General features: G+C 45.6%; 3 protein-coding genes across 3 annotated transcripts in view; 2 read left to right on the top strand and 1 right to left on the bottom strand.

Annotated features, from left to right (window-relative positions):
* LOC147322323 (uncharacterized) overlaps positions 1 to 22,752 on the top strand; it is a 333,216-nt gene that overhangs the window by 77,734 nt on the left and 232,730 nt on the right. The gene's annotated exons all lie outside the window — the stretch shown is intronic.
* LOC147322330 (uncharacterized) overlaps positions 4,083 to 22,752 on the top strand; it is an 86,439-nt gene continuing 67,769 nt past the window's right edge. The window contains exon 1 of the mRNA XM_086306855.1: positions 4,083 to 4,245. The gene's annotated coding sequence lies outside the window, so the exon portion shown is untranslated. The remainder of the gene's footprint in view (positions 4,246 to 22,752) is intronic.
* LOC147322333 (uncharacterized) lies at positions 9,296 to 21,434 on the bottom strand. Its single transcript, XM_086306921.1, has 4 exons — positions 21,322 to 21,434; positions 20,436 to 20,541; positions 10,563 to 11,243; positions 9,296 to 10,237 (listed from the first exon to the last, which is right to left on the bottom strand). The coding sequence occupies exons 2-4, from the start codon at positions 20,451 to 20,453 to the stop codon at positions 9,551 to 9,553; spliced, it is 1,386 nt and encodes a 461-aa protein (XP_086163047.1). The 5' UTR covers positions 20,454 to 20,541; positions 21,322 to 21,434; the 3' UTR covers positions 9,296 to 9,550.

Here is a 22,752-nt window from a genome sequence, read left to right as displayed (position 1 = left end):
GTTTGTTACTAACAAAGACAGTTTACGCTCTGTATGTGTTTTCATCCTTACCAGCCACACTCTAACTGCAATTAAGAAAACAAACTTTAGAAATTGTCGACTCAGTGACTTCATAAAATATTTAAGTGGTTCAGGTAGAGCCAGTTTTTAAATGACCATGAACACTTACCTTATTGTATCTGTACAGCATGTTTTTCTATTAGACAGATTTGTAACAGAGGCCTTGCTCTCAGTAAGTTTGAAGTCATTTTCTGATTTATTTTGTAATCTCTGATCTTTGTACATCCTGCTCAGTTTGCATGCTGCCTTTAGGAGTTTCTGTCTTTTGTATTTGAAGATAATTCATTGAATATACTCTGCTGCTTCCCTTTGGTGCCTCACACATCACTTTGTCAAGTTTTTCAGTGTCATTTTTTTTATAGCTGTTTGAATTCTCTGTATGTTTGACCCTGTAGACTGTTTAATGGACTGCTCGTCTTCCTGTTTGTAACCACTGCCTGTTTACGACTAAAGATTTGGTTTTTTGACTTTAATACAGCCTCTGCGTGTCGTCCCTTTGTGACCTCGTCCTCTGTGAATGTGTCACAGATGTTTTCATTATAATAACACAGCTTTCCCACAGTGGCTTGCAGCAGCAAAGCTTCAGATTAACACAGTGATTTTATATTCAGAATTATTCTGACAGTGGGCCACTGTGAATTGTGATCTTTCATGAGGTCAATTTTAAAGTTCAGTATTTCAAAGCAGGAGCTATGAACAGTCATCATGTTGGCATTAGAATTATTATTATTAATCATTATTAATAATGTTGTTACTCATAACTTTTATTAGTATACATGAATTTTATCAATAGTAAAAAAATAATGAATAATTCATGTCTAACTTTCATTGTGTTTTGTATATTAATTATATTTAAATAGAGATGTTGACCATAACTGTACAGTAGCATACTAAAACAAGCATCAATGTAACATACATTAATGGTCCAAGCTGTCATAAATGGGGAGCCTGATCCTTTATTATGAAAATATGACGAGTATTTTTCTTGTCAGTTGGGAAGAAGTTGGTCTTCTTTTTTCCTTTTCTGTTATAATTGAAACTCTGATCAAACCTACTCATGTTCACAGCATGTAAAAGCAACTGACAGTCCATGGCATTGTTGTTTGTAGATGTGCAGTGTAGTGGGAGCATAAATCAAAATGAAATAAAACAGTAACATTTATGTAATAAAACATTTTAATGAAAATGATTAGACCCTTTATAAACTTTAAAGGGATCTGAAAACAAGGCTAGCAAGGTTCTCCAAGAGTTTCTCCATGGGTAGAGCTTCTAGCTCTTCCAGCACATCGGTGGCCGTGCAGGCTGCCAGTTTCTTGGTTGCTCTTTTTACCCCACTGGTTGTGAGTGTCTAAATACCCCCACTAGCTCGCTTTGGCTGCAGTTAACTTGGGAGGAAGGGGTGGGTGTCCCATGGCTAGATGAAAAACAATTATCTGAGATACATAATATAATAACATGCATATATCTCTATCAATTAAATCTGGCATGAGGTCTGATATTTTTAATTCACTTATTTCTCTCATAAATATTGGATCTAAATTGCAAATGTGTTACAGTTATACTGTTACTGTGTGACAAAGTGGATGAGTTGCAATGGTCTCCATTTGTCCCATATGTGTTTACTTTTTTTTTCACATTATACTGTTTCTATTTATTTGCTATGATTTGCTATTTGTTAAGTAACATTTCTTCACACACTATCCCAGGTTTGTGTGTGTAAGCGTTCAGTTGCCGGTAGTGATGGCCCGCTTGAAGCTGACGCTCCGGTGCGTGTGTCACAAAAATCGACACACTGCTTCAGAAGCACTGTGTCGAAGCTAGATTCGTTTGGCCAGAGTCACGTGATCAGTGACGTCCGAAGCTTCATTTAGAACCTAACCGCTTTGGTGTCTGATTCCCTGGTTTATAAGAAAGTGAATCATTTGCGGGATTTGTGGAGTGTTTTGATGGTGACAGATAGCGAACCACTGATATTTCTACTGAGAGATTTGGAGCCAGTGAGGAATAGAGGAGGTTCTGTTGTGTGGGAGTATTTTGAGTTGATTTTGGTCGATCAGGTGGGTTTTCCAGCTTTGTGTTCTGGCTGTTTGCTTTTGTTTTGTGCGTGTTTATTTTATCTGAAAACGGGAAAAACTTAAAATGTCAAAAATCTGATTTTCATAATATAAATATCATTAAATAACTTTAGAGACTGTTTCCTCGTGGCTGCGTGCAGCGGGGCTAGGGGAGGGTCTGTGCTGACGGACGTGGGTTACTGACCTGGTAGCCTGTCTGCCCCTGGGTGGGTCCGGGATGGGCGTGAGGTTCTGGGGGCGCTCCGTCTCTGGGCTGGGGCCCTGGCCGGGCCTCGGGGCCTTGGGTCCTGGTTTGTGTGTTGCCGGGGTTGTGGGCGGGTGGGTGCATGGGGGCCCATCCCTGGCGCAGGGTGCCGCCGGTGCGTCGAGCCACCTGGGGGGCTCTTCAACTGGTGGGGGAGATTGTCACACCTTGCAGGAGCTTTCCTCTCTTCAGGAACTCTCTGCAGGAGGGGGAGATACAGGAGAGGTGGAGGAAGATCTCAGCCTGGGTGTCTATTGTCTCATGTAGTCTGGAAGATGAGTGGATGGTGGGGTGGGTGCAGTTTTCTCTGTGGTGGGGTTGGGTGGACTGTCCCGAGCTCTGTGGGGCCGGGGGGCGCTGCTGCGCTGGGCCCCGGTCTGGATGGGCCTGGGCCCCCTTTCCCTGGCGGGTCGCGGAGTATGGGGGTGCCTACTGGAGTCAGCGGGGGAGCTGGCCCCAGGGAGGGGTCACTTGCCCCTCCCTTCCTTCCCTCCCCATCTCCAGCTGCCTCCCCCTTCCCGCTCCACCACAACCACCCACACATGCAGGGCCTTGGAGTAGGGGTGTGTCACCAGGGTGCAGAGGAGGCTACCCCCCCCCTCTGTCCCCTTCTTGCTGCCTCTGCCTCAATTTTATCCCACAACTTAGACATTCACATTACTCACACTCTCATTACACATACATATAGGATCTTGGGGGTGGGCACGATACACGGAATCCAAAGTAACATCAGGGTGTACACCCCACCCCTGGCATCGTTGCCCACCTCTCAATGTTAAATACACGTAGACATTGAGGGCCAGCAGGAGGGACCATGCGCTTACCTGCTGCTCTCTGGCAGGTAGCTCCAAGCCCTCCTGGGTTTTAATTGCACCTTAGAACACACATGCATCAACACTACAATGAGCGGGTGGAGGGAGGTTTGGAGTCTTCTCTCACCCCCGTTCTCTGTGGCCTGCTGGAGCGGGGGGGCTAGGAGGAGGAGTTGGCCGTCCGACTGCGGTCTGGAGTGTGGGGCCTCCCTGCTGCTGCGGAGTCGGGGCGGTCTGCCTCTCCCCACCGCAGGGGAAAAAGGGTAACACCACCTGGGTCTGGGTGCAGTTCCCCCCTCCAGGGGCAAGGGTACCTAGACCCGGTTCGTAGAGTACGCTTGGGGAGTGTGATTGTGTGTACAGCATCTCTTTATGTCTGTCTCCACGTTGGTTGAGTGTTGAGTAAGTGTATATGAGAGCATGAGGGTGGGAATGGATGTTTGTGTCTGTGTGTGCCTGTATGTCTGTGTCTATATGTCAGGTTGGGTATCAGACGCCACCTCTCTGGGGACATCTCAGGCCCTCCAAGGTTTGGAGGCCTATCTCCCCCCACCACCACTTCCCCTGCCAGTGGCAGACTCCCTCAGGTGTCGGTGCGTTGGTGGTTCTTTGTGTCCGGGGATGGGCGTCCAGGTACACACCGGCTCACTCCTTGGCGGCCGCTTATCGGGGCCTGGAGCCTGGGGCTCGCTTGGGCCCCTTCGGAGGCGGGGTGCCCCCGGCCTCCCGGCCTGGGGCTCGGTCACTCAGGCACGGCTGGCTGCCGGCGGAGCTCACGGGCGCGTCACTGCAACTCCCCCTGGCTTCTGCTCCGCGGCTGCTGAGTGAGCCCTCATCTGGGACTCTCCTCAGCTCTTTCTGGGACAGTGGCGCGGCTGCCCCTCTGTTGGTCTTCCTTGGTCTCTTGTGTTCTGGGGGCCTCTGGATGTCTGGAGTTTTGATCTCCTCCATACCTGCTTCATACCCTGGAGGACGGGGCTGTGGCCCCCCCACACTCCCTAGCAGATCGTTACATGGAGAAACCTTTGGAATGCAAGCATGCTGATCCACACAGGTATGCACACAGGTGTACACACGGGTATTCACAGACGTGGACTACAGCTTTCTTGGCTGCTGCCTCAAAGCACATTGTGCGCTGTCTATCTTGCATGCTGCACAATATCGTTTATTATTTAGTATCTACTGATATCTACTGCTAGCTAGTTTATTGTGATGGTGCCGTTTTTGTTTTTTTTTTACTATGTTGCTCTTTGTTGTTTGCTTTCTCTTGTTTTTTTTCTCCATACAGGTGACCCAGGTGTTTTGTTTTTTTTTGTTTGTTTTCTTTTTCTTTCTTCCCCCCCTTCTCACCGTCTCTTCTCCCCTTTGGTTTTCTTTCTCTCCCTCTCTTTCTTTCATTCTTTCTCCCTGTCCTATCCCCCAGTCATGTCTGTCCCGTTTGTAGCAACTGAAAATAAAATAAATTCATAATTATAATAAAGGTCAATCAAATGGACCAATATGGCAAGGCCATGATGATCCACTTGGTAAAATAAATCCGCTTGGCATCTTTCTTGGCCTTAAGACAACAATTCTGATGGCTAAAGATCCAAACGGGACACACAAAAAATAAAAAATAAAATAACTTTAGAAAAACTTCCATTTGACTCTTTACATTTAATGTTATAAAAATATATATCTTTTTTTTTTTAATTAATCTTAAAATGTTAGTCTGCAAAATGTGCAGCAATATAATTAATTTATTCTCTTTAGCTGATAGTTGGTGGGGCCCAGGTAGACTGTAAAACTGCATCTCTACCAGTTTCTCTGCACTCCAGCCTCCTCTGTTCCATGTGAAGGGATTTTCCTTAATGCAGGAGAAATTATCTCCACAAAAAGGAACAGGTTTGGCCATCGCACACTAGAACAAATTCTCTTCTTAAATAAAAATGAAAAAGGGCTACTTTAAATGAATCATGTTTTTAATTTGCAAGTTCATAAGCATTTTCCTTTTCCAGTTCACAATCAATTCTACCCCCAGGTCAAAAATATGTATAGGAAAATGTCCCTAATATAATATTATTTATAAATATGCCTGTCCGGCGATTAATTGCATAAGTACAAGGAGGCTGGACCTCACAGCAGAAGCATACTCCATAATGTGTTGTACATTATTATATGTACATTATATGTAGCGTGGTACTTTTCAATTATTGTATTTACCAACATCAAGAAGTCACAAGCAAAGAAAGACCAAACCACGGTGCATACTTAAACAAGGAAAGTTTACTGGTCAAAATTATGTATTAAAGAAATAAACAACATTTTTTTCACCCTCAAAAATACATGTTTAAAGCAACACAGTGGTGGTCCAATATCAGACAAAATTCCACTCTGTAGAGTGAGTGGGCAGTCATAATGAAGCAGTTGGTTTTATTTTGTGGATTCAAGCTGCTCTTCATATTTTTGGCCACCAAATGTCACCAGAGAGGACTGTGTTGAAAAGCTTCGAGTAATGAACCGTTTTTCAATACAAGCTTCAATGCTTCAGAAAGCTTCATTTGGCCATCACTAGTTGCCGGCAAATCAAACATTCTGCAAATTAAGCTAAATACTCAGTTACATGTTTCTTTACATTTTATTATGTTACAGATTAAGTCATTTGTTCGTACTTACTTTGTTTGTCTTTTCAGTCTTCATAAGGGTCAGGGGTCCGTTCTTCGTACCTCGCTAAGTAAGTTAGCTGGATTTGATTGTTGACGATTTCGCGTGATCTTGGATCGTTCGGTTCTCCGAAGCTCATCCGGGACTTGCTGTCATAGCAACAGATCCGTAAGCGTAAACCTGCTCGGGAGCAGGCTTACTTTATGTAAACAGGATTAGATCGCGGCCACTCAGGTATGTCCGCTTCTTTTATACGAAAGCAACAGCGATATTTTACCACTGTTTTTCCATAAATAAATGTTATCAATGTAACTAAAGATAATGCAGTACTTGATTCTTTTATTGATTTCATACAGATACATACAGGTCATTTCCTAAAAAAAGGGAAATGTACCATTAATCATTCTATTTCATTTATTGGATTATTCCAGATGTAATTCATATTTTAGAGTAGTAATAGTAAATTACTTCATGTAAGCAAGATGAGAGACCACGGCTATAAAAGCGAAGGTGGATTTGGGAAGTCTGTCGCAGCCATGTCCTGTCCGTTTGTACGCGAGCCACCCATTGCGGAAGGTGCAAGATTGATAAGGAGAGTTTTCAGAATTCAGCGTATATTGCGGGACAGACAGGATCCTTTAGCTACAGTGGGGCAAAAAAGTATTTAGTCAGCCACCGATTGTGCAAGTTCCCCCACCTAAAATGATGACAGAGGTCAGTAATTTGCACCAGAGGTACACTTCAACTGTGAGAGACAGAATGTGAAAAAAAAATCCATGAATCCACATGGTAGGATTTGTAAAGAATTTATTCGTAAATCAGGGTGGAAAATAAGTATTTGATCTCCTCCATAGATGTACACTCTAAAGTAGATAGTAGTAAACTCCTCCGATTTTTTGTTGACAAGATTAAAGAAATCAATGCTGAAATCTCCCCAAAGCTTTCTTGTTCTCCGAGTCAGGCACTCCCTTTGTACTCCTGGTCAACTTTTACAACTGCAAAATATATATTGAGATAGCAGCCCTGGTGGACAAAATGAAGCCACCTACAAGCCCCTAAGACATTGTCCCCACTAAGCTCTTCATCAATGCTTTTGACACCATTGATCCTTGGGTTGGGAACCTTTTTACTGTTTCTCTTCAGACTGGGGTGTTCCCCAGCTTTTTTTAAACATGCCATTGTGGAACCAAGGCTCAAAAAACCCAACCTGGATCCAACACTACTTTAAAATTCAATCTCCAAACTCCCATTCATGTCAAAACTCCTTGAGTAGCTGTCCACCTCACAGCATACTTGGAGAAATATAACTTCAATGACCGTTTTCAATGTGGGTGCCATAAATTGCATTCCACTGAGACAGCACTACTGAAAGTTACTAATGATATTATGATGTCAGCAAACTCCGGAGAATACACAGTCCTAGTCTTGCTAGACCTTACCTCAGCCTTTGATACAGTCAACCATACCATCCTGATAAACAGACAGAGACCTGGTTGGGATGTCTGCTCTGTTCTACACTGGTTTTCTTTTGATATATCTGAAAGGAGTTTTAGTGTGTCTGCAAACCAGATCACGTCGGAATCTATAGAGTTGTTGTGTGGAGTTTCTCAGGGCTCTGTACTGGGACCTATTCTGTTTTTAATATACAATTTTCCTTTAAGCCAGATAATACAGCAGTTTCCTGAAGTATCTTATCATCTTTTTGCTGACAATATTCAGCTATATTATTCTTTTAAGCCTGCTGAAGCTCATAAGCTCTCCAATCTGATTGACTGTTTAACCAACATTAAACAATGGTTGAACAATAATTGCTTACAAATAAACCCGGCAGAAACTTTGATTATTGCACCAGACAGTGCCTGATATTAAACGGCGACTGGGTGAATTAGGTTCCTCACAGAAACATAACCTTAGAAACCTGGGTGTTATTTTCGATGAAGCTTTTTCTTTGGAGGGACATTTAAATCAGATAGTAAGAACCTGCTTTTTTCACTTGAGGAACATTTCTAAACTTAGATCCATCGTGTCAACAAGTGAACTCGAGATGATAATACATGCTTTTGTCTCTACAAGACTTGACTACTGTAACAGCCTGTTTACTTGTCTAAACAAGAAAGGGCTAGCTCGTCTACAGGTTGTTCAAAACTAACAGCGAGGCTACTGACCCACTCGAACAAGGGAGCTCATATGACCCGTTTTAAAGTCGGTGCACTGGCTACTAATCAGATTTAGGTTCCATTTTAAAATTCTACTTTTAACTTTTACATTACAGGAACTTTTCTCTTTGTGTCCAATATCAACACTGTGACTCCTCAGAGTGTAAACTTTACTTCAGCAAAACCAAAAACTGAGTTGTAGAAGTCGTCACACCAAATGTCTTAAGATAACAAGAAAAAATACATTTTCAGTACACGGCCTGAATTTCTTCCTCAATTTCTTCTTCTTCCGTCAGCTTATGTTGAGATTATTTCAGTTTGTAAATGATCAGATTACATAATTGTAATTTACATAATTAAACTAAAGGGTAAAATGGCTCCAGTGTGTGTGCTTGCTGTTTACCTCTGTCAATTTTCTTACTGCTTGTTCTGTTTCTGATGTTTCTTGTCACTGAAATCAACTCAAAACTGGGGAACACCAAAAACCTTTAGATCTTCAGTTTTTTGCCATCAGCTTTCAGAGCTCTAATCAGAAGAAACAAACAGGGTATCCTCTGCTCCTGGCTGGTGTTCCTGATTACTTGCTACATAAAGTGCCACCACCTGCTCCGACACACCGCCACAGACACCGGGGTAAACGTGCCGGTCGGCTGGTGAAGTTTAAAGCTTGACTTCTCTTTTCTTCAGCGGCCGCTCCAGCTGGTTATGGTCCTTTCCGCCACATCCCAAGACGTCTCCTGGATCCTGTTATCTCCTGTCTGGTTACTGTTGTAGGCTTAGGTGTCCATAACCCTGCTCACCACTGTTTTTTGCATTGTGGGAGTCATGGAATAAACTTTTTGAATTTGCTCCCATTAACTTGGGCTTCACCGACAACTTCTACCCAGGCTCCAGCTCCAATGAAGATGGCTCTAACAAATGCGTGGTCCTTAGCAAATAAAGCTTCATTATAAATTATTTTTCCTCCAATGGATTGGATCTCCTTTTTGTGACTGAGACACAGATGAGAGTTGGTGAGTCTAGCATTATTTCTGGACTGTTACCCTCTGACGGCTCATTTCGTAATGCTCCAAGGATATCAGGTAGAGGAGAAGGAATATTGACTGTGTTTAAAAATAACTTTCACTGCAAACAACTCCATGTACCTGTTTAAACAAGTAACAATATTCACTAAATAAGCACTAATAATATATTAATTTTGTAACACACTGAAAACAGTTCATCTAACTGTGACTGTAAACATGTTTCCATTTGTCACTTCAGTTTTTACTCTGAAATACAGGAAATGACATCATGGCTCAAGTCTTTATCATTAAAATCTTTCTTTATTTAACATTTGAATTTTTTATTTAACATTTCCAAGATTCAATAACATAAAGAACCCGAACAAGAAGACATTTGTGTATCAAAATACATTAAAACAAATACTTTATAATAGGAAACAGAGTTTTCAACGAACTGATGAAAAGAAAGCTAACCACTCGACATGAACACTACAGTAGGACAGTTTTGAAAGCTTAAAATGGAACTAGGGGAAGAGTTTGATTCACAGCTGCCTCATCAGATTTTTACAGGAGATTCTATCTGAACTCTGTGGAGCCTGATCTCAAGCTTTTTGAGTCTGACACTGAAACCAGAGGATCTTTCTGTCTCTTCAGATTCACTGTGATCCAGTGATGGGAGTGATTTCAGCCCTGAGTGATCACGCTGATGTTTGCACAGAGCAGACAATGAGGTGAATGTTTGGGCACATTGGTAACAGTGAAACAGTTTATTAGTAACGTGGGATCGTTTGTGTTTGGAGTATGAACTGAGATTCCTGAAGCTCTTGTCACACTGGTCACAGCTGTAGTTTCCTTCCATGTGTGTACGTTCATGATTGTTACAATGACCTGATTGTAAGAAGCTTTTGTCACAGTGTCTGCACTTGTATAGTTTCTCTCCTGTGTGGACTCGTTTGTGTGTTTTAAGCTCCCATGCAGTGGTGAAGGATGACCCACACTGATCACAGAGGTGCTTTTTAACCCCACTGTGAATCAGTTCATGTCGTTTTAAGTCACCTGATGTGGTGAAGCTTCTCCCACATTCTTTGCAGTATTTCAGTTTGTCTCCAGTGTGTCTACGTTGATGTCTTTTTAGGGCAACTTGCCAACTGAATGTTTTTCCGCAGAGGTCACAACGAAAGTCTTTCCCACCACCACAGTGATGACAGGGTTGAGAACTGGATCCATCTGTGTCGCTCTGCTTCTAAACAAAGACACAAAGACAGTGTAAGTCAGTCCTTCAACATTTTTATCCTGAACGTCGCCTGAAATAAAGAGCATCTCTGCAGACGTCCAATTACATTTGACTGTTTCAGTTAACACACTCAGTTTACTGGGCTGCAATAACTACAATACTACCACCATAATACTACAGTAATACTAAAATCATAACTGACATGAAAATCTGAATAATCACTCAGAGCTGCTTTTCCATGCAGTAGAATTGCTAACATGCTAACACAGTTTAATGAGCAGAGTTGTTCCAAACAGTCAGGCTAAAATGACAAGATAACAATATAAATACATACCTCACAGTAACTGCACTTGTAGAGTCTCTTTCTGGTGTGGATGAGTTGGTGTTCTCTCAGGTTACGTGGAGCTTTAAAAGTCTTCTCACACAGGTCACATTTATAAGGTCGTCCCTCAGTGTGGGTAAACATGTGTTGTTTTAACTGTGTGTCTGTAGCAAACTCTTTGCCACACTGTTCACAGCAGTACACATCATGTCTGGTGTGAATGCGTAGATGTATATTTCGGCTATCTATCCGGCTGAAAGTTTGGCCACAGATGTCACAGCTGTATGCCTTAATTCCAGAGTGGGTAACTAGATGCCTCTGTAAGCTGCTACTGTGAGTAAAAGCTCTGCCACACTGATCACAGCTGTACGCCTTAATTCCAGAGTGGATAACTAGATGACTCTGTAAGTGGCTACTGCGAGTAAAATCTCTGCCACACTGATCACAGCTGTACGCTTTAACTCCACTGTGGATGAGTTGGTGTTGTTTTAGGTGACCCTTCGTGGAAAAAGACTTTCCACACAAGTCACAGCTGAACGGTCTCTCTCCAGTGTGGATGACCTGATGACGTTTTAGTTCATTCTTCCTAGCAAAATCCTTCCCACACTCGTCACAGGTGTGTGTTTTCTCTCTCTTTCTTCTGTGAGGTTTGTCGGCCTCCTGAGAGCGCTGACTTCTCGCTCCATGTTGGTCCTGCAGTGACAGAGATACAAACAGAGGCAGTGAGTGAAATGCAGTCGTGGAACAAACTCAACCTTCAAACTCCCTCCATTAACACTAGTTTTAGACCTGAAGGTGGAGTGTGGCACCAAACACCTTAAAGGTCTCTTATCCCCACCTGCTGGTAGTTCTAACACATTACATCCAACCTGCTGTTAAAAATAATTCATGACTTTTTAAAAACACTAAAATCATGCCCATCCCTCCTGATTGTACACAGATATATAAAAATGTATACATATATAAATATTTACCAGGTCTATACTTTTTTATATTTCCTATTGTTGTTCCCTGATTTTTACATATACACATATATATACACACATACATTTAAAAAAAAAAAAGAAAGAAATGAAAACACCCAGCACGCCCCTGCGGGCGGTTTATCCTTCAAGCTCGGGTCCTCTACCAGAGGCCTGGGAGCTTGAGGGTCCTGCGCAGTATCTTAGCTGTTCCCAGGACTGCGCTCTTCTGGACAGAGATTTCCGATGTTGTTCCCGGGATCTGCTGGAGCCACTCGCCTAGCTTGGGAGTCACCGCACCTAGTGCTCCGATTACCACGGGGACCACCGTTACCTTCACCCTCCACATCCTCTCGAGCTCTTCTCTGAGCCCTTGGTATTTCTCCAGCTTCTCGTGTTCCTTCTTCCTGATATTGCTGTCATTCGGAACCGCTACATCGATCACTACGGCCGTCTTCTTCTGTTTGTCTACCACCACTATGTCCGGTTGGTTAGCCACCACCATTTTGTCCGTCTGTATCTGGAAGTCCCACAGGATCTTAGCTCGGTCATTCTCCACCACCCTTGGGGGCATCTCCCATTTTGACCTCGGGACTTCCAGGTTATACTCCGCACAGATGTTCCTGTACACTATGCCGGTCACTTGGTTATGGCGTTCCATGTATGCCTTGCCTGCTAGCATCTTGCACCCTGCTGTTATGTGCTGGATTGTCTCTGGGGCATCTTTACACAGCCCGCACCTGGGGTCTTGCCTGGTGTGATAGACCCCAGCCTCTATGGATCTTGTGCTCAGAGCTTGTTCTTGTGCTGCCATGATTAGTGCCTCTGTGCTGTCTTTCAGTCCAGCTTTGTCCAGCCACTGGTAGGATTTCTGGATATCAGCCACCTCCTCTATCTGCCGGTGGTACATACCGTGCAGGGGCCTGTCCTTCCATGATGGTTCCTCGTCTCCCTCCTCTTTCTTGGGTTTCTGCTGCCTGAGGTATTCACTGAGCACTCGGTCAGTTGGGGCCATCTTCCCAATGTATTCTTGGATGTTCCTTGTCTCATCCTGGACTGTGGTGCTGACACTCACCAGTCCCCGGCCCCCTTCCTTCCGCTTAGCGTACAGCCTCAGGGTGCTGGACTTGGGGTGAAACCCTCCATGCATGGTAAGGAGCTTTCTTGTCTTGATGTCAGTGGCTTCTATCTCCTCCTTTGGCCAGCCTATTACCCCAGCAGGGTACCTGATCACGGGCAGGGCGTACGTGTTGATGGCCCAGATCTTGTTCTTACCATTCAGCTGACTCCTCAGGACTTGCCTGACCCTCTGCAGGTACTTGGTGGTTGCAGCTTTTCTAGCGGCCTCTTCATGGTTCCCATTCGCCTGTGGGATCCCCAGGTACTTGTAACTGTCCTCTATGTCTGCAATGTTGCCTTCTGGTAGTTCAATCCCCTCAGTTCTGACTACCTTCCCTCTCTTTGTTACCACCCGACTACACTTCTCCAGTCCGAACGACATTCCAATGTAATTGCTGTATAGCCTGGTAGTGTGGATCAGTGAATCGATGTCTCGTTCACTCTTGGCATACAGCTTGATGTCATCCATGTACAGGAGGCGGCTGACAACTGCTCCGTTCCGTAGTCGGTATCCGTAGCCAGTCTTGTTAATGATCTCACTGAGGGGGTTCAGGCCTATGCAGAACAGCAGTGGGGACAGAGCATCTCCTTGGTAGATCCCGCACTTGATGGTGACTTGTGCTATGGGCTTGGAGTTGGCCTCTAGTGTTGTACGCCACATCCCCATTGAGTTCCTGATGAAGGCTCTTAGGGTCCCATTGATCTTGTACAATTCTAGGCATTCCAGTATACAGCTGTGGGGCATTGAGTCATAGGCCTTCTTGTAATCAATCCAGGCAGTGCACAGGTTGGTCAGTATATATAAGGGGTGCAACGATACACAAAATTCACGGTTCGGTTCGATACTTTGGTGTCACGGTTCGATATTTTTTCGATACAAAAAAAATGTTCATGCCTTTTTAATTTGTCATTTATTAAAATTATAAATATATATTTTAACTCAAAAGTACAGTTTTTAAATTTAACCCTAACCCTTGTGCGTGTTTTTTATTTTGACAGCGAATGCGCACCTGCGGACCACTTATGTGCAGCCCTGGTTATTTAGCTCGTCATATTGCAGCCACAGAAATTCTTTTGTCCATGAAACCATAAAGCTGCACTTTCTTTTTGCCTTATAGTCTGATTTGTCATAACTTCTCCGTTTTGCGGTAAGCTTTTCTTTGGCTGTCACTTCTTCACCCTGACCTGTCTTATTTGGCTCAGCAGAACTAAAATATATATCCTGCTGCTTTTACACACGCACTCACATAAGCTCAGCGATTCTCTGCGCGATCAACCTCTCACATGTTTAAGCTTGCTGCGGGAGATTTCACTTGTCATGTTTGCGTAGTAAGCTAACGATTAATAAGACGATGTCAGAGGAATTGGTGCACAAATTATCATCACTCACAGATCAGTGCTGTCGCTCTCTATACACAGTTCGCGCGATTGCAAAGTGAAAGCAAAAAAACGAGCGCAAATTCAAACGCGATTTCAATATGTCACATATTGACAGTGGCTCACCGATGCCAATGACATAATTACCCAGCTACATTTCTGAAAGAATGCAAAAGCATTGACATATATTTTTCCTTCCTACAATAGCCCGACGGGCAGGGAAGAGATAGATTTTGGTAGCCCGACTGAAAAAAATCGCTAGCCCCAGGACGTCGGGCTAGCGATATTGCGAGCCCTGTATCTGATTGAGGAATCACTCATCTTTGGAAAAGAGAGTTTATTACAGAGAAATGGCTCTTTCCAAAATAAAAGCTATACTAACCGCTTCTTCTGGGCTATATTCTCAGCAGCATAAGGAGAATCATGTGCTAACAGCTGTCTAAATGACTCGGCTAAAGTTAGTAGCATGCTTGTTGTTTTGGTCTTTGCACTAGGATGATGTCGGCGTAAATGTGCAGTCATATTCGTTGTGTTCCCACTAGTGCTTTCAGGTTAATCTCGTTGAAATGACCTTAACGCCACAACACGGCAAATCTCCGTTAACGAGCTACCGCCGATCGCCCCGTGCATGGGGCTAGACGGCCAACACGTTAACGAGCTAACTGCGCTAACACACTAGTTCCCACCCATGTAATTGAGCATTGCATGGCACATCCAACATACTGTTTTACTTTAGTCCATGACTCGCTTACCTTCAGGGTCATACGTCACATGAAAACCAAAATAATTCCAAACGCCAGATCTGAATGAGAGTGGGGGAGGTCCATGTTGCAAGGAGAGCTTAACTTCTGTCTCGCTAGCTTGCCCTGCGCTCTTCCTTCTGACATGCTGTCTGTGTTGAGCGCTCAGTGGATCTGCGCTCGACAGTGCAGCCTAGGCGGAGTAGTCGAACGCAGATTCACTGAGCGCTCAACACAGACAGCATCGTCAGAAGGAAAGTTGATAAAATAAATTACAAATTTTGTATTGTTCGATACATATGTGTACCGAACCGAAAGCACTGTATCGAACGGTTCAATATCGATACGAATATCGTTGCACCCCTAATATATATATATATATTTTTTTAATTATTTTTAGATGTTTACAAGTATTTACGGCTCCCAGTGTTTCCTTTTCCTTAGAAACTGGGTCCAAATGGCTCTTTGGGTTTTAAAGGTTGTTGATGCTTGTGCTAGATGACAAATCTTCAGTATGTTACGCTTTCCGCCACCCAACACATCCCTATACCGTTTGGAATGAATCTACACATGTACGTTTACTGTAATCGTTTTGGAAAACACTATCTAACATGATTAAGGTGGTGCTTGTGTTAGGGATCAGGTTATGGTCATAGCTGGAATACACAGCTGGAACGTGTATTACTGCCGGCAGCGCCAATCTATTGCTTTCCATCCACAACCCGGTGCATATCATAGGAATACAGAAGGTTAACTTTTGCGTGCCTGAGGAACGCCTCGGGATGTGACAAATCGTCGGTATGTTACTGTCATGAATCGCCGTGCGGCAGGCAGGAGTAGGACCCAAAATGCAGGACTCACAGGCACGAGGAAATGAACTCAAAACTCAGCTTTATTCGCTGGCAGAACAAATATACAAACTAAACTAAACTTGGAAACTAAGAACTCACAGAGAGACACAGGGAGATCCACACACGGCATGAGGGACGACGTCACACCGAACAGAGGGAGACGCAGACAGAAATACACAGAGGGTTAACGAGGGGAGTGGGAACACACGGGGAACACAGGTGACACTGATAATCATAACGAGACAGGGCGGGGTGAACTGAACACTGACGGGAGAGGTGAAACAGGAAGTACAGAGGAGAGAGAGCACGAGTAGAACACCAACGTAACGGGCAGGGGAGACACGGAATAAACACGAAAGGGGACGAGGGCTCATAAATACATAGAGGGCACACAGGGGGAAGAGAGAGCACGGGGAGAACTTAGACATAATGGGCAGGGGAAGCATGGAATAAAACATAAGGAGAGACGAGGGCTCACAGATACACAGAGGGGCACACAGGGAGACATGAAGGGCAAGGGATCAAAACTAGGAGCCATAGAATAAATCACACACAAGTACAATAATACGAAAATCACAAAGAACTAAAAACGCTGGGTCAGGAGACCCAGGACCGTGACAGTACCCCCCCCTCAAGGGCTGGCTCCAGACAGCCCAAACACAGAAAAACAAAACCAAACAGAAAACAACCCAGGGCGGGCGGCGGGGGCCCAGGACGGAGGGCTCGGAACAGAAAACAAAAGAAGAGCACAGCAAACACCGGAGCCCAAGAAAATAACTCAAACACAGAGCAGTTCAGGGGGCCGACCATGCGCAAGGCAACGGCGGAGACGTGGAAACAGTTCAGGAGGCCGGCCGTGCGCAAGGCAACGGCGGCGACGCGGAAACAGTTCAGGAGGCCGGCCGTGCGCAAGGCAACGGCGGCGACGTGGAAACAGTTCAGGAGGCCGGCCGTGCGCAAGGCAACGGCGGCGACGAAGGAGACGACGGAGCAGTTCAGGAGGCCGACCGCGCGGGAGGCGGCGGCGACGATGACAGCGCTGGTCCGGGGGCCGACCGTGCGGAAGGCGACGGCGGCCACTCAGGCGAAGGCGGTCCGGGGGCCGGCCGTGCGGAAGGCAACGGCGGCCACTCAGGCGATGACGGTGCAGTTCAGGGGGCCGGCCGCGCGGAAGGCAGCGGCGGCGGCTCTCCAGTGTCAGGCGTACTGGCCGAGGCCCGGTGGGCACAGGACCAGTCGGGACGGGACCAGTCAAGGCGGGACCAGGCGAAGCACAGGCTGAGGCCGCAGCAGACGGAGGCTCTGAGGAGGCTGCAGCAGACGGAGGCTCTGAGGAGGCTGCAGCAGACGGAGGCTCTGAGGAGGTTGCAGAGGCTGAGGCCGGGCCGGGCGAGGTTGCAGAGGCTGGCCCAGGCGTAGCAGAAGCACAGGCGGATGTAGCCGGGCCAGGCGATGACGAGGCGGCCGCAGATGGCGGCTGGAAAGGCTCCTCGGGCCCTCCAGCTGATGCGGCGTGAAGCTGAACGGGCCCCTCGGACCCTCCAGCGGAGACAGGAGGCTGAACGGGCCCCTCGGACCCTCCAGCGGAGACGAGGAGGTGCTGGCCGGGCTCACTGGAACCCCCAGCGGACGAGGTAGATGGCGGCGTGGGAGCCACGGAGTCCTGGATGAGCTCATCCGAGCTTCCAGCAGGAGCTGATGTAGAGCCAGAGAGGTTTGGGACCCCTGGCTGAATGTTAAGCCGAACAGAAGACCGTATTGCTATCAGGGACTGAGCTGCTGGACACACGGGGACCTGAGCTGCTGGACACACGGGGACCTGAGCTGCTAACGGTGGAGAAGTAAATGACTGCACAGGGGACTGAACTGATGTCTGTAGTAACGGTGGTGGTGAGAGTGGAGTAGGTGGTGGAGAAGTTAATGACTTCACAGGGGAATGAACTAGAGGTAGTGATGGTTGTGGTGCTGGTGGTTGAGTGGGGGACTGCACTGGAGACTGCACTGGAGACTGCACTGGGGACTGCACTGGGGACTGCACTGGGGACTGCACTGGGGACTGCACTGGGGACTGCACTGGGGACACTGGAGACTGCACTGGGGACACTGGAGACTGCACTGGGGACACTGGAGACTGCACTGGGGACACTGGAGACTGCACTGAGGGTGGCTGCGAGGGAGCTGACTGCACTGAGGGTGGCTGCGAGGGAGCTAACTGAGCTGTGAAGGGCTGCGAGGGAGCTAACTGAGCTGTCGATAAGGCTGATGATTCCTCTACCAACTGAGCTATTGACTGGGCTAAGGATTGAAATAAGGTTTGTAGTAAGTCAGGCTGTGGATGTGACTGTGCTATGGGAAGCGAGGCTGAATGTGGTGGAGGTGGCGACTGAGCTTCGGGCCGGGCGGCTAACAGAGCTTCGGGCCGGGCGGCTAACAGAGCTTCGGGCCGGGCGGCTAACAGAGCTTGAGGCCGGGCGGCTAACTGAGCTTGAGGCCGGGCGGCTAACTGAGCTTGAGGCGAAAATGGTGGTGGAGTTGGTGTCTGGGCTACAGGCGGCTTCTGAGCAGGAAACACAGGACACTGAGCTACAGACGGCTGCTGAGCAGGGGACTGAGCTGAAAGCGGACGGGCAGCTGACTGAATAAACATAGCTCCAGAATAAACAGATCCAGACGGAACAGTCTTAACTCCTGGATCTGAAAAAACATCAGGCGCACAGTCTTCTGAACCAATGGGAAAATAGTCATTCTCAAAACGAAAACTCTTATTTTCCCGAACCGGAGAAACACGAGCTGTAGTGTTCATGTAGCTGGCGTTCGCAGCTTTGGGGGAAACAGTCTGTCTATCCCTTGACAAAAAAGGCGAATGAAGGGAGACTCTGTCACTCACCCTAGGCGGTTGTTTGAGCTGAATCCCAGGCTCCTGCTGGAGCTGTGAGTGCCGGCTGCGTGTTCGCTGCCTCCCTGTTGAAGAGGGAGCGGCGCTGGCGGAATGTGACGAGGGAGGACTCTGCTGTGGCTGCTCCTGCTGTGATGTGGAAATGCTGGGTGAGTCAGGCGGCACGATAATAATCCCTAACATCTTGTAAAAGGCTTGTGCAGGCGTGAGCTGATTGCTTGCAGGCTCGTAGTAATCCTCCCGGGACCGGCTGGAGCGTTTTCTGCGAGACCTGGGCGTCCGCGGAGAGGAAGCAGGTGAGTGGACCGAAGGGTAAGCAGCTAGTGAGGAGCGGCAGCACGGAGGCCCTCCAAGCACTAGCCGAGTCCCGTCAAAACGGGAGCTGCGCTTCCACGGTGAGTCCGCTGGATCCATTACTGGTGACGTCGTACTGTCATGAATCGCCGTGCGGCAGGCAGGAGTAGGACCCAAAATGCAGGACTCACAGGCACGAGGAAATGAACTCAAAACTCAGCTTTATTCGCTGGCAGAACAAATATACAAACTAAACTAAACTTGGAAACTAAGAACTCACAGAGAGACACAGGGAGATCCACACACGGCATGAGGGACGACGTCACACCGAACAGAGGGAGACGCAGACAGAAATACACAGAGGGTTAACGAGGGGAGTGGGAACACACGGGGAACACAGGTGACACTGATAATCATAACGAGACAGGGCGGGGTGAACTGAACACTGACGGGAGAGGTGAAACAGGAAGTACAGAGGAGAGAGAGCACGAGTAGAACACCAACGTAACGGGCAGGGGAGACACGGAATAAACACGAAAGGGGACGAGGGCTCATAAATACATAGAGGGCACACAGGGGGAAGAGAGAGCACGGGGAGAACTTAGACATAATGGGCAGGGGAAGCATGGAATAAAACATAAGGAGAGACGAGGGCTCACAGATACACAGAGGGGCACACAGGGAGACATGAAGGGCAAGGGATCAAAACTAGGAGCCATAGAATAAATCACACACAAGTACAATAATACGAAAATCACAAAGAACTAAAAACGCTGGGTCAGGAGACCCAGGACCGTGACAGTTACGCTGTCGAATGAGAACAAGGTCGACACACAGGACAGGAGAGGAAGAGGGGGGTTAGGTTTAAAGGTAAGGACTGCTCAGTGGGATTTGATTAATATACATGTCTGTACATGTGACATTGTTTTTTCAGGTTGTAAAACTTGTTGCAAAACAATCTGAGGCAGACTAACTGTGTTATTTAAAGACTGCATGAAGATCCTCTGCAGGTTAGTGCAGGATAAACAGGTTCGTTTGCTGAACTGTGATGGATTTAAAGTAAAGAACAGTGTGTGACTGGTGCACAGTGACTGTGGTGCTCATGTCACAGTTAGATTACATCAAGTGTAGCAGAGATTCATTTAAACTGAAGCTCATGATGCTGACATTCATTCACTGAGTTCCACCTTCATACCAACAGTATAGTGTCTAATATAAAGACAGTGTACTGTCAGTGTAGAGGATGGAAACCAGCCAGGACAGCTCATGAAACATCTGCTGACATCTGGTTGAATTCAGTTGTGTACATCCACAGAGAGCAGCAGGTCAGCTGATCACAGCCTGTACTTTAAGAAAATCTACTGGAGCTCTCAACAGAAATTATTGTGAGCTGTGATTCTTTTCCCCACGCTGAGCCACTACAGCTGATTTTAGGGTTCCCACCTGCTCAATCCCACTTTAACCTCTTCCCTGCTCATGTTCCTGTTTAGAGGCAAAGTCACCCTCTACAGTGTAGGCATTGTATTATTACATTATTAAAACATTACATTACATTAATATAGCACAAGGATCAATAAGTTTTGCGTAAAATATATATCAGTACTTCAGCTTTTAATGGAGTTTTAGTTATCACTAGTATCTGTCACCTTCTGTGTTGAGCTCATTGTTTCCTCTGTAGTGACTCAGCTGAGTCCAGATGGCTGAAAATGTTCCTCTGCTGCTCCGTCAGACTCTTCTCCTCCTGCTGATCAGCTGGGACACAAAACAGATCTTTGTTAGGCTCCACACTGCACTGAAGAGTCAAAGTGTCTCATATGGTCATCTGACAGCACAAAGAACAAACTTTAGCTTCCCCAAGAGGGCAACTTGTTTGAAACAAACACAAAAGGTTTAAGCACCAATACCAAATTTAGCAGTATGGCACAGCAGTACCAGGAGAGACTGAGGCCTGTTATTAGAATCAAATGCCCACAGGGTTCGTACGCCTTTTTCAGGGTCAAATTCAAGCACTTTCTAAGCACTTTCAAGGTCCCTTTTCAAGCTTTTCCAGCGAACCATGTGCCCAGTGGGCAGATACAACTTTGCGCCAATAAGATTAAGGCAGCTGTGTTTTAATATAAATAAATGGATTTCATTATAGCACTTTTCCGCCAACATACGCTGTTTTCCTCTTTCTGGGGCAAAGTGGGCGATAAACAAAGAAATGCTCGGTATGTCCGATGGCCAGTCCAGCTGAATTGTACAATACTGATACTTGAGAGTGCGCGTGTGCGATGCAAGCACGTGTAGAGTGTGTGTTGAGCGCGTGATCAGTAGTGACAAAAACAATTCACAAAACGTGACCATACTATACTCGTGGCTCACTTCTAATCTATTGTTTTGCACACTTATACACATACCCAGCTGTTTAGCTACACTCTAGAGCCTCGCCTTTAACGGTCTTCTCCCGCCCGCTCTCACAGAGAGGAGCAGAAAACTTCATTCAGAAAACTTCATAAAGCTCAAGACTGACTGAACTCAGATCAAACTTACCTTGGCACTTACTTTTAGATGGGAGAGGGAAAAACTGAGAAACAAACAGCAATGAAACGGGAACTCTGTGGCTTCTTCTTCGTCGTTGTCGTGTTCGTCGTCTTCTTCTTCTTTTTGGCGGTCAGCGCTTTAAGGTACATTATCACCACCTGCTGGACTGGATGGTCATCCATTGTCCACAGACCCTTGGAAGTTTCTGTTCAGATTAAAAATGGAATTCAAGGATCTCGTGACTTGGGTTTGTGGCTTTCACTGTTTACTCTTTAATTTTCTGCCACGTGTAGCAAACCCCACAGCTCAAATCAATGAAGAATTTAGTATTTTTAAGATGTTCTTCGCAGCATTGCTGCAAACAACATACATAGCTGCAACCAGCAGCTATGTAGGCCTAAAATTTGGTCCAAACATGTGAAACAGGTTTACCACCAGAAGAAACAGACTGTAAATAAAAGACTGCGAAAATGAAAAAAATCTTACTCTGACTTTGGATTGCAACCACATTCCCATTTGTCTCTTTAGTCTTTTATTTATGGCTCCAATTATTTGTAACAATGTAACATGTAACAGTCCTGAACTCTGTAATTAACAAATGTGGCATTTTATCTTGAACGACTGAAATGGCTCCTTCAACTTGTAGCTTGAGATTTTTCACAAGCCGCCTCCTGATCAGAAAGTTTGTGTGGTCAGTTGTTTTTGTGTGTTTATCATACTGTAGGCATTTGTCACTCTTTTGAGACAGTTTTCTCGCCACATAAGTTCCTTGAATGCCTCACACACAGCTGCAGGACATTTAGCTAGCATCGGCTTTCAAGATATTCTTTCATACATTCTTCTGTCGTGTTTCATGTATTTGCTCCAACATTCAACATTGCTAAAACTGCATTGTTTCTGTGGCTTGTTGGTCTGGGTAATGATTGGGTGTGCAAGCTCCCGGGTTCAGCTCCTGGACAAGCCCATGTGGTGTTATATGAACCCTATAAAGACATTTGGTAGAGATATAATAACAACTTTCCAAAAATCTCAGCCAATTAATTCTCTCTATGAATATAATTAACAAATAAATTCTGCTGATGTGTTAATCCACAGCAGCTGGATAATAAAGTTTACTGTGTGAGCCATCTCACTTCATCTTTATTCCACCTTACAGGAAGCGTCTGCGTCTCAGCTTGAAAGTTTTTTTTGTTTTGTTTTTTTAATGCACCTATTTATTTTATTTTACTATGGAAATTAAAACTCATCAGATTAAAAAACCTCAAGCAAAACAATCAATAAAGCTGCATAAACTGGTAACATACACAAACAAACAAATACATACATTAAGTACATTAAATACAGGCCATAAAAATTAGAAACTAAAACGACCAAAACTTCAGAATCTATAAAGAAGGAAAACTTGAACATGATGAAAAGTGATGAAAAGTGTCTAATGAC

Source organism: Aulonocara sp. 'chitande type north' Nkhata Bay, linkage group LG9 (assembly GCF_057382095.1).
Source record: "Aulonocara sp. 'chitande type north' Nkhata Bay isolate Kocher_YH1m ecotype deep benthic linkage group LG9, A_spYH_male_GT1.1, whole genome shotgun sequence".
Lineage (NCBI taxonomy): Eukaryota > Metazoa > Chordata > Actinopteri > Cichliformes > Cichlidae > Aulonocara > Aulonocara sp. 'chitande type north' Nkhata Bay.
The sequence above is the reverse complement of the archived record's forward strand: the minus strand, read 5'-3'. Positions and strand labels throughout refer to the sequence as shown.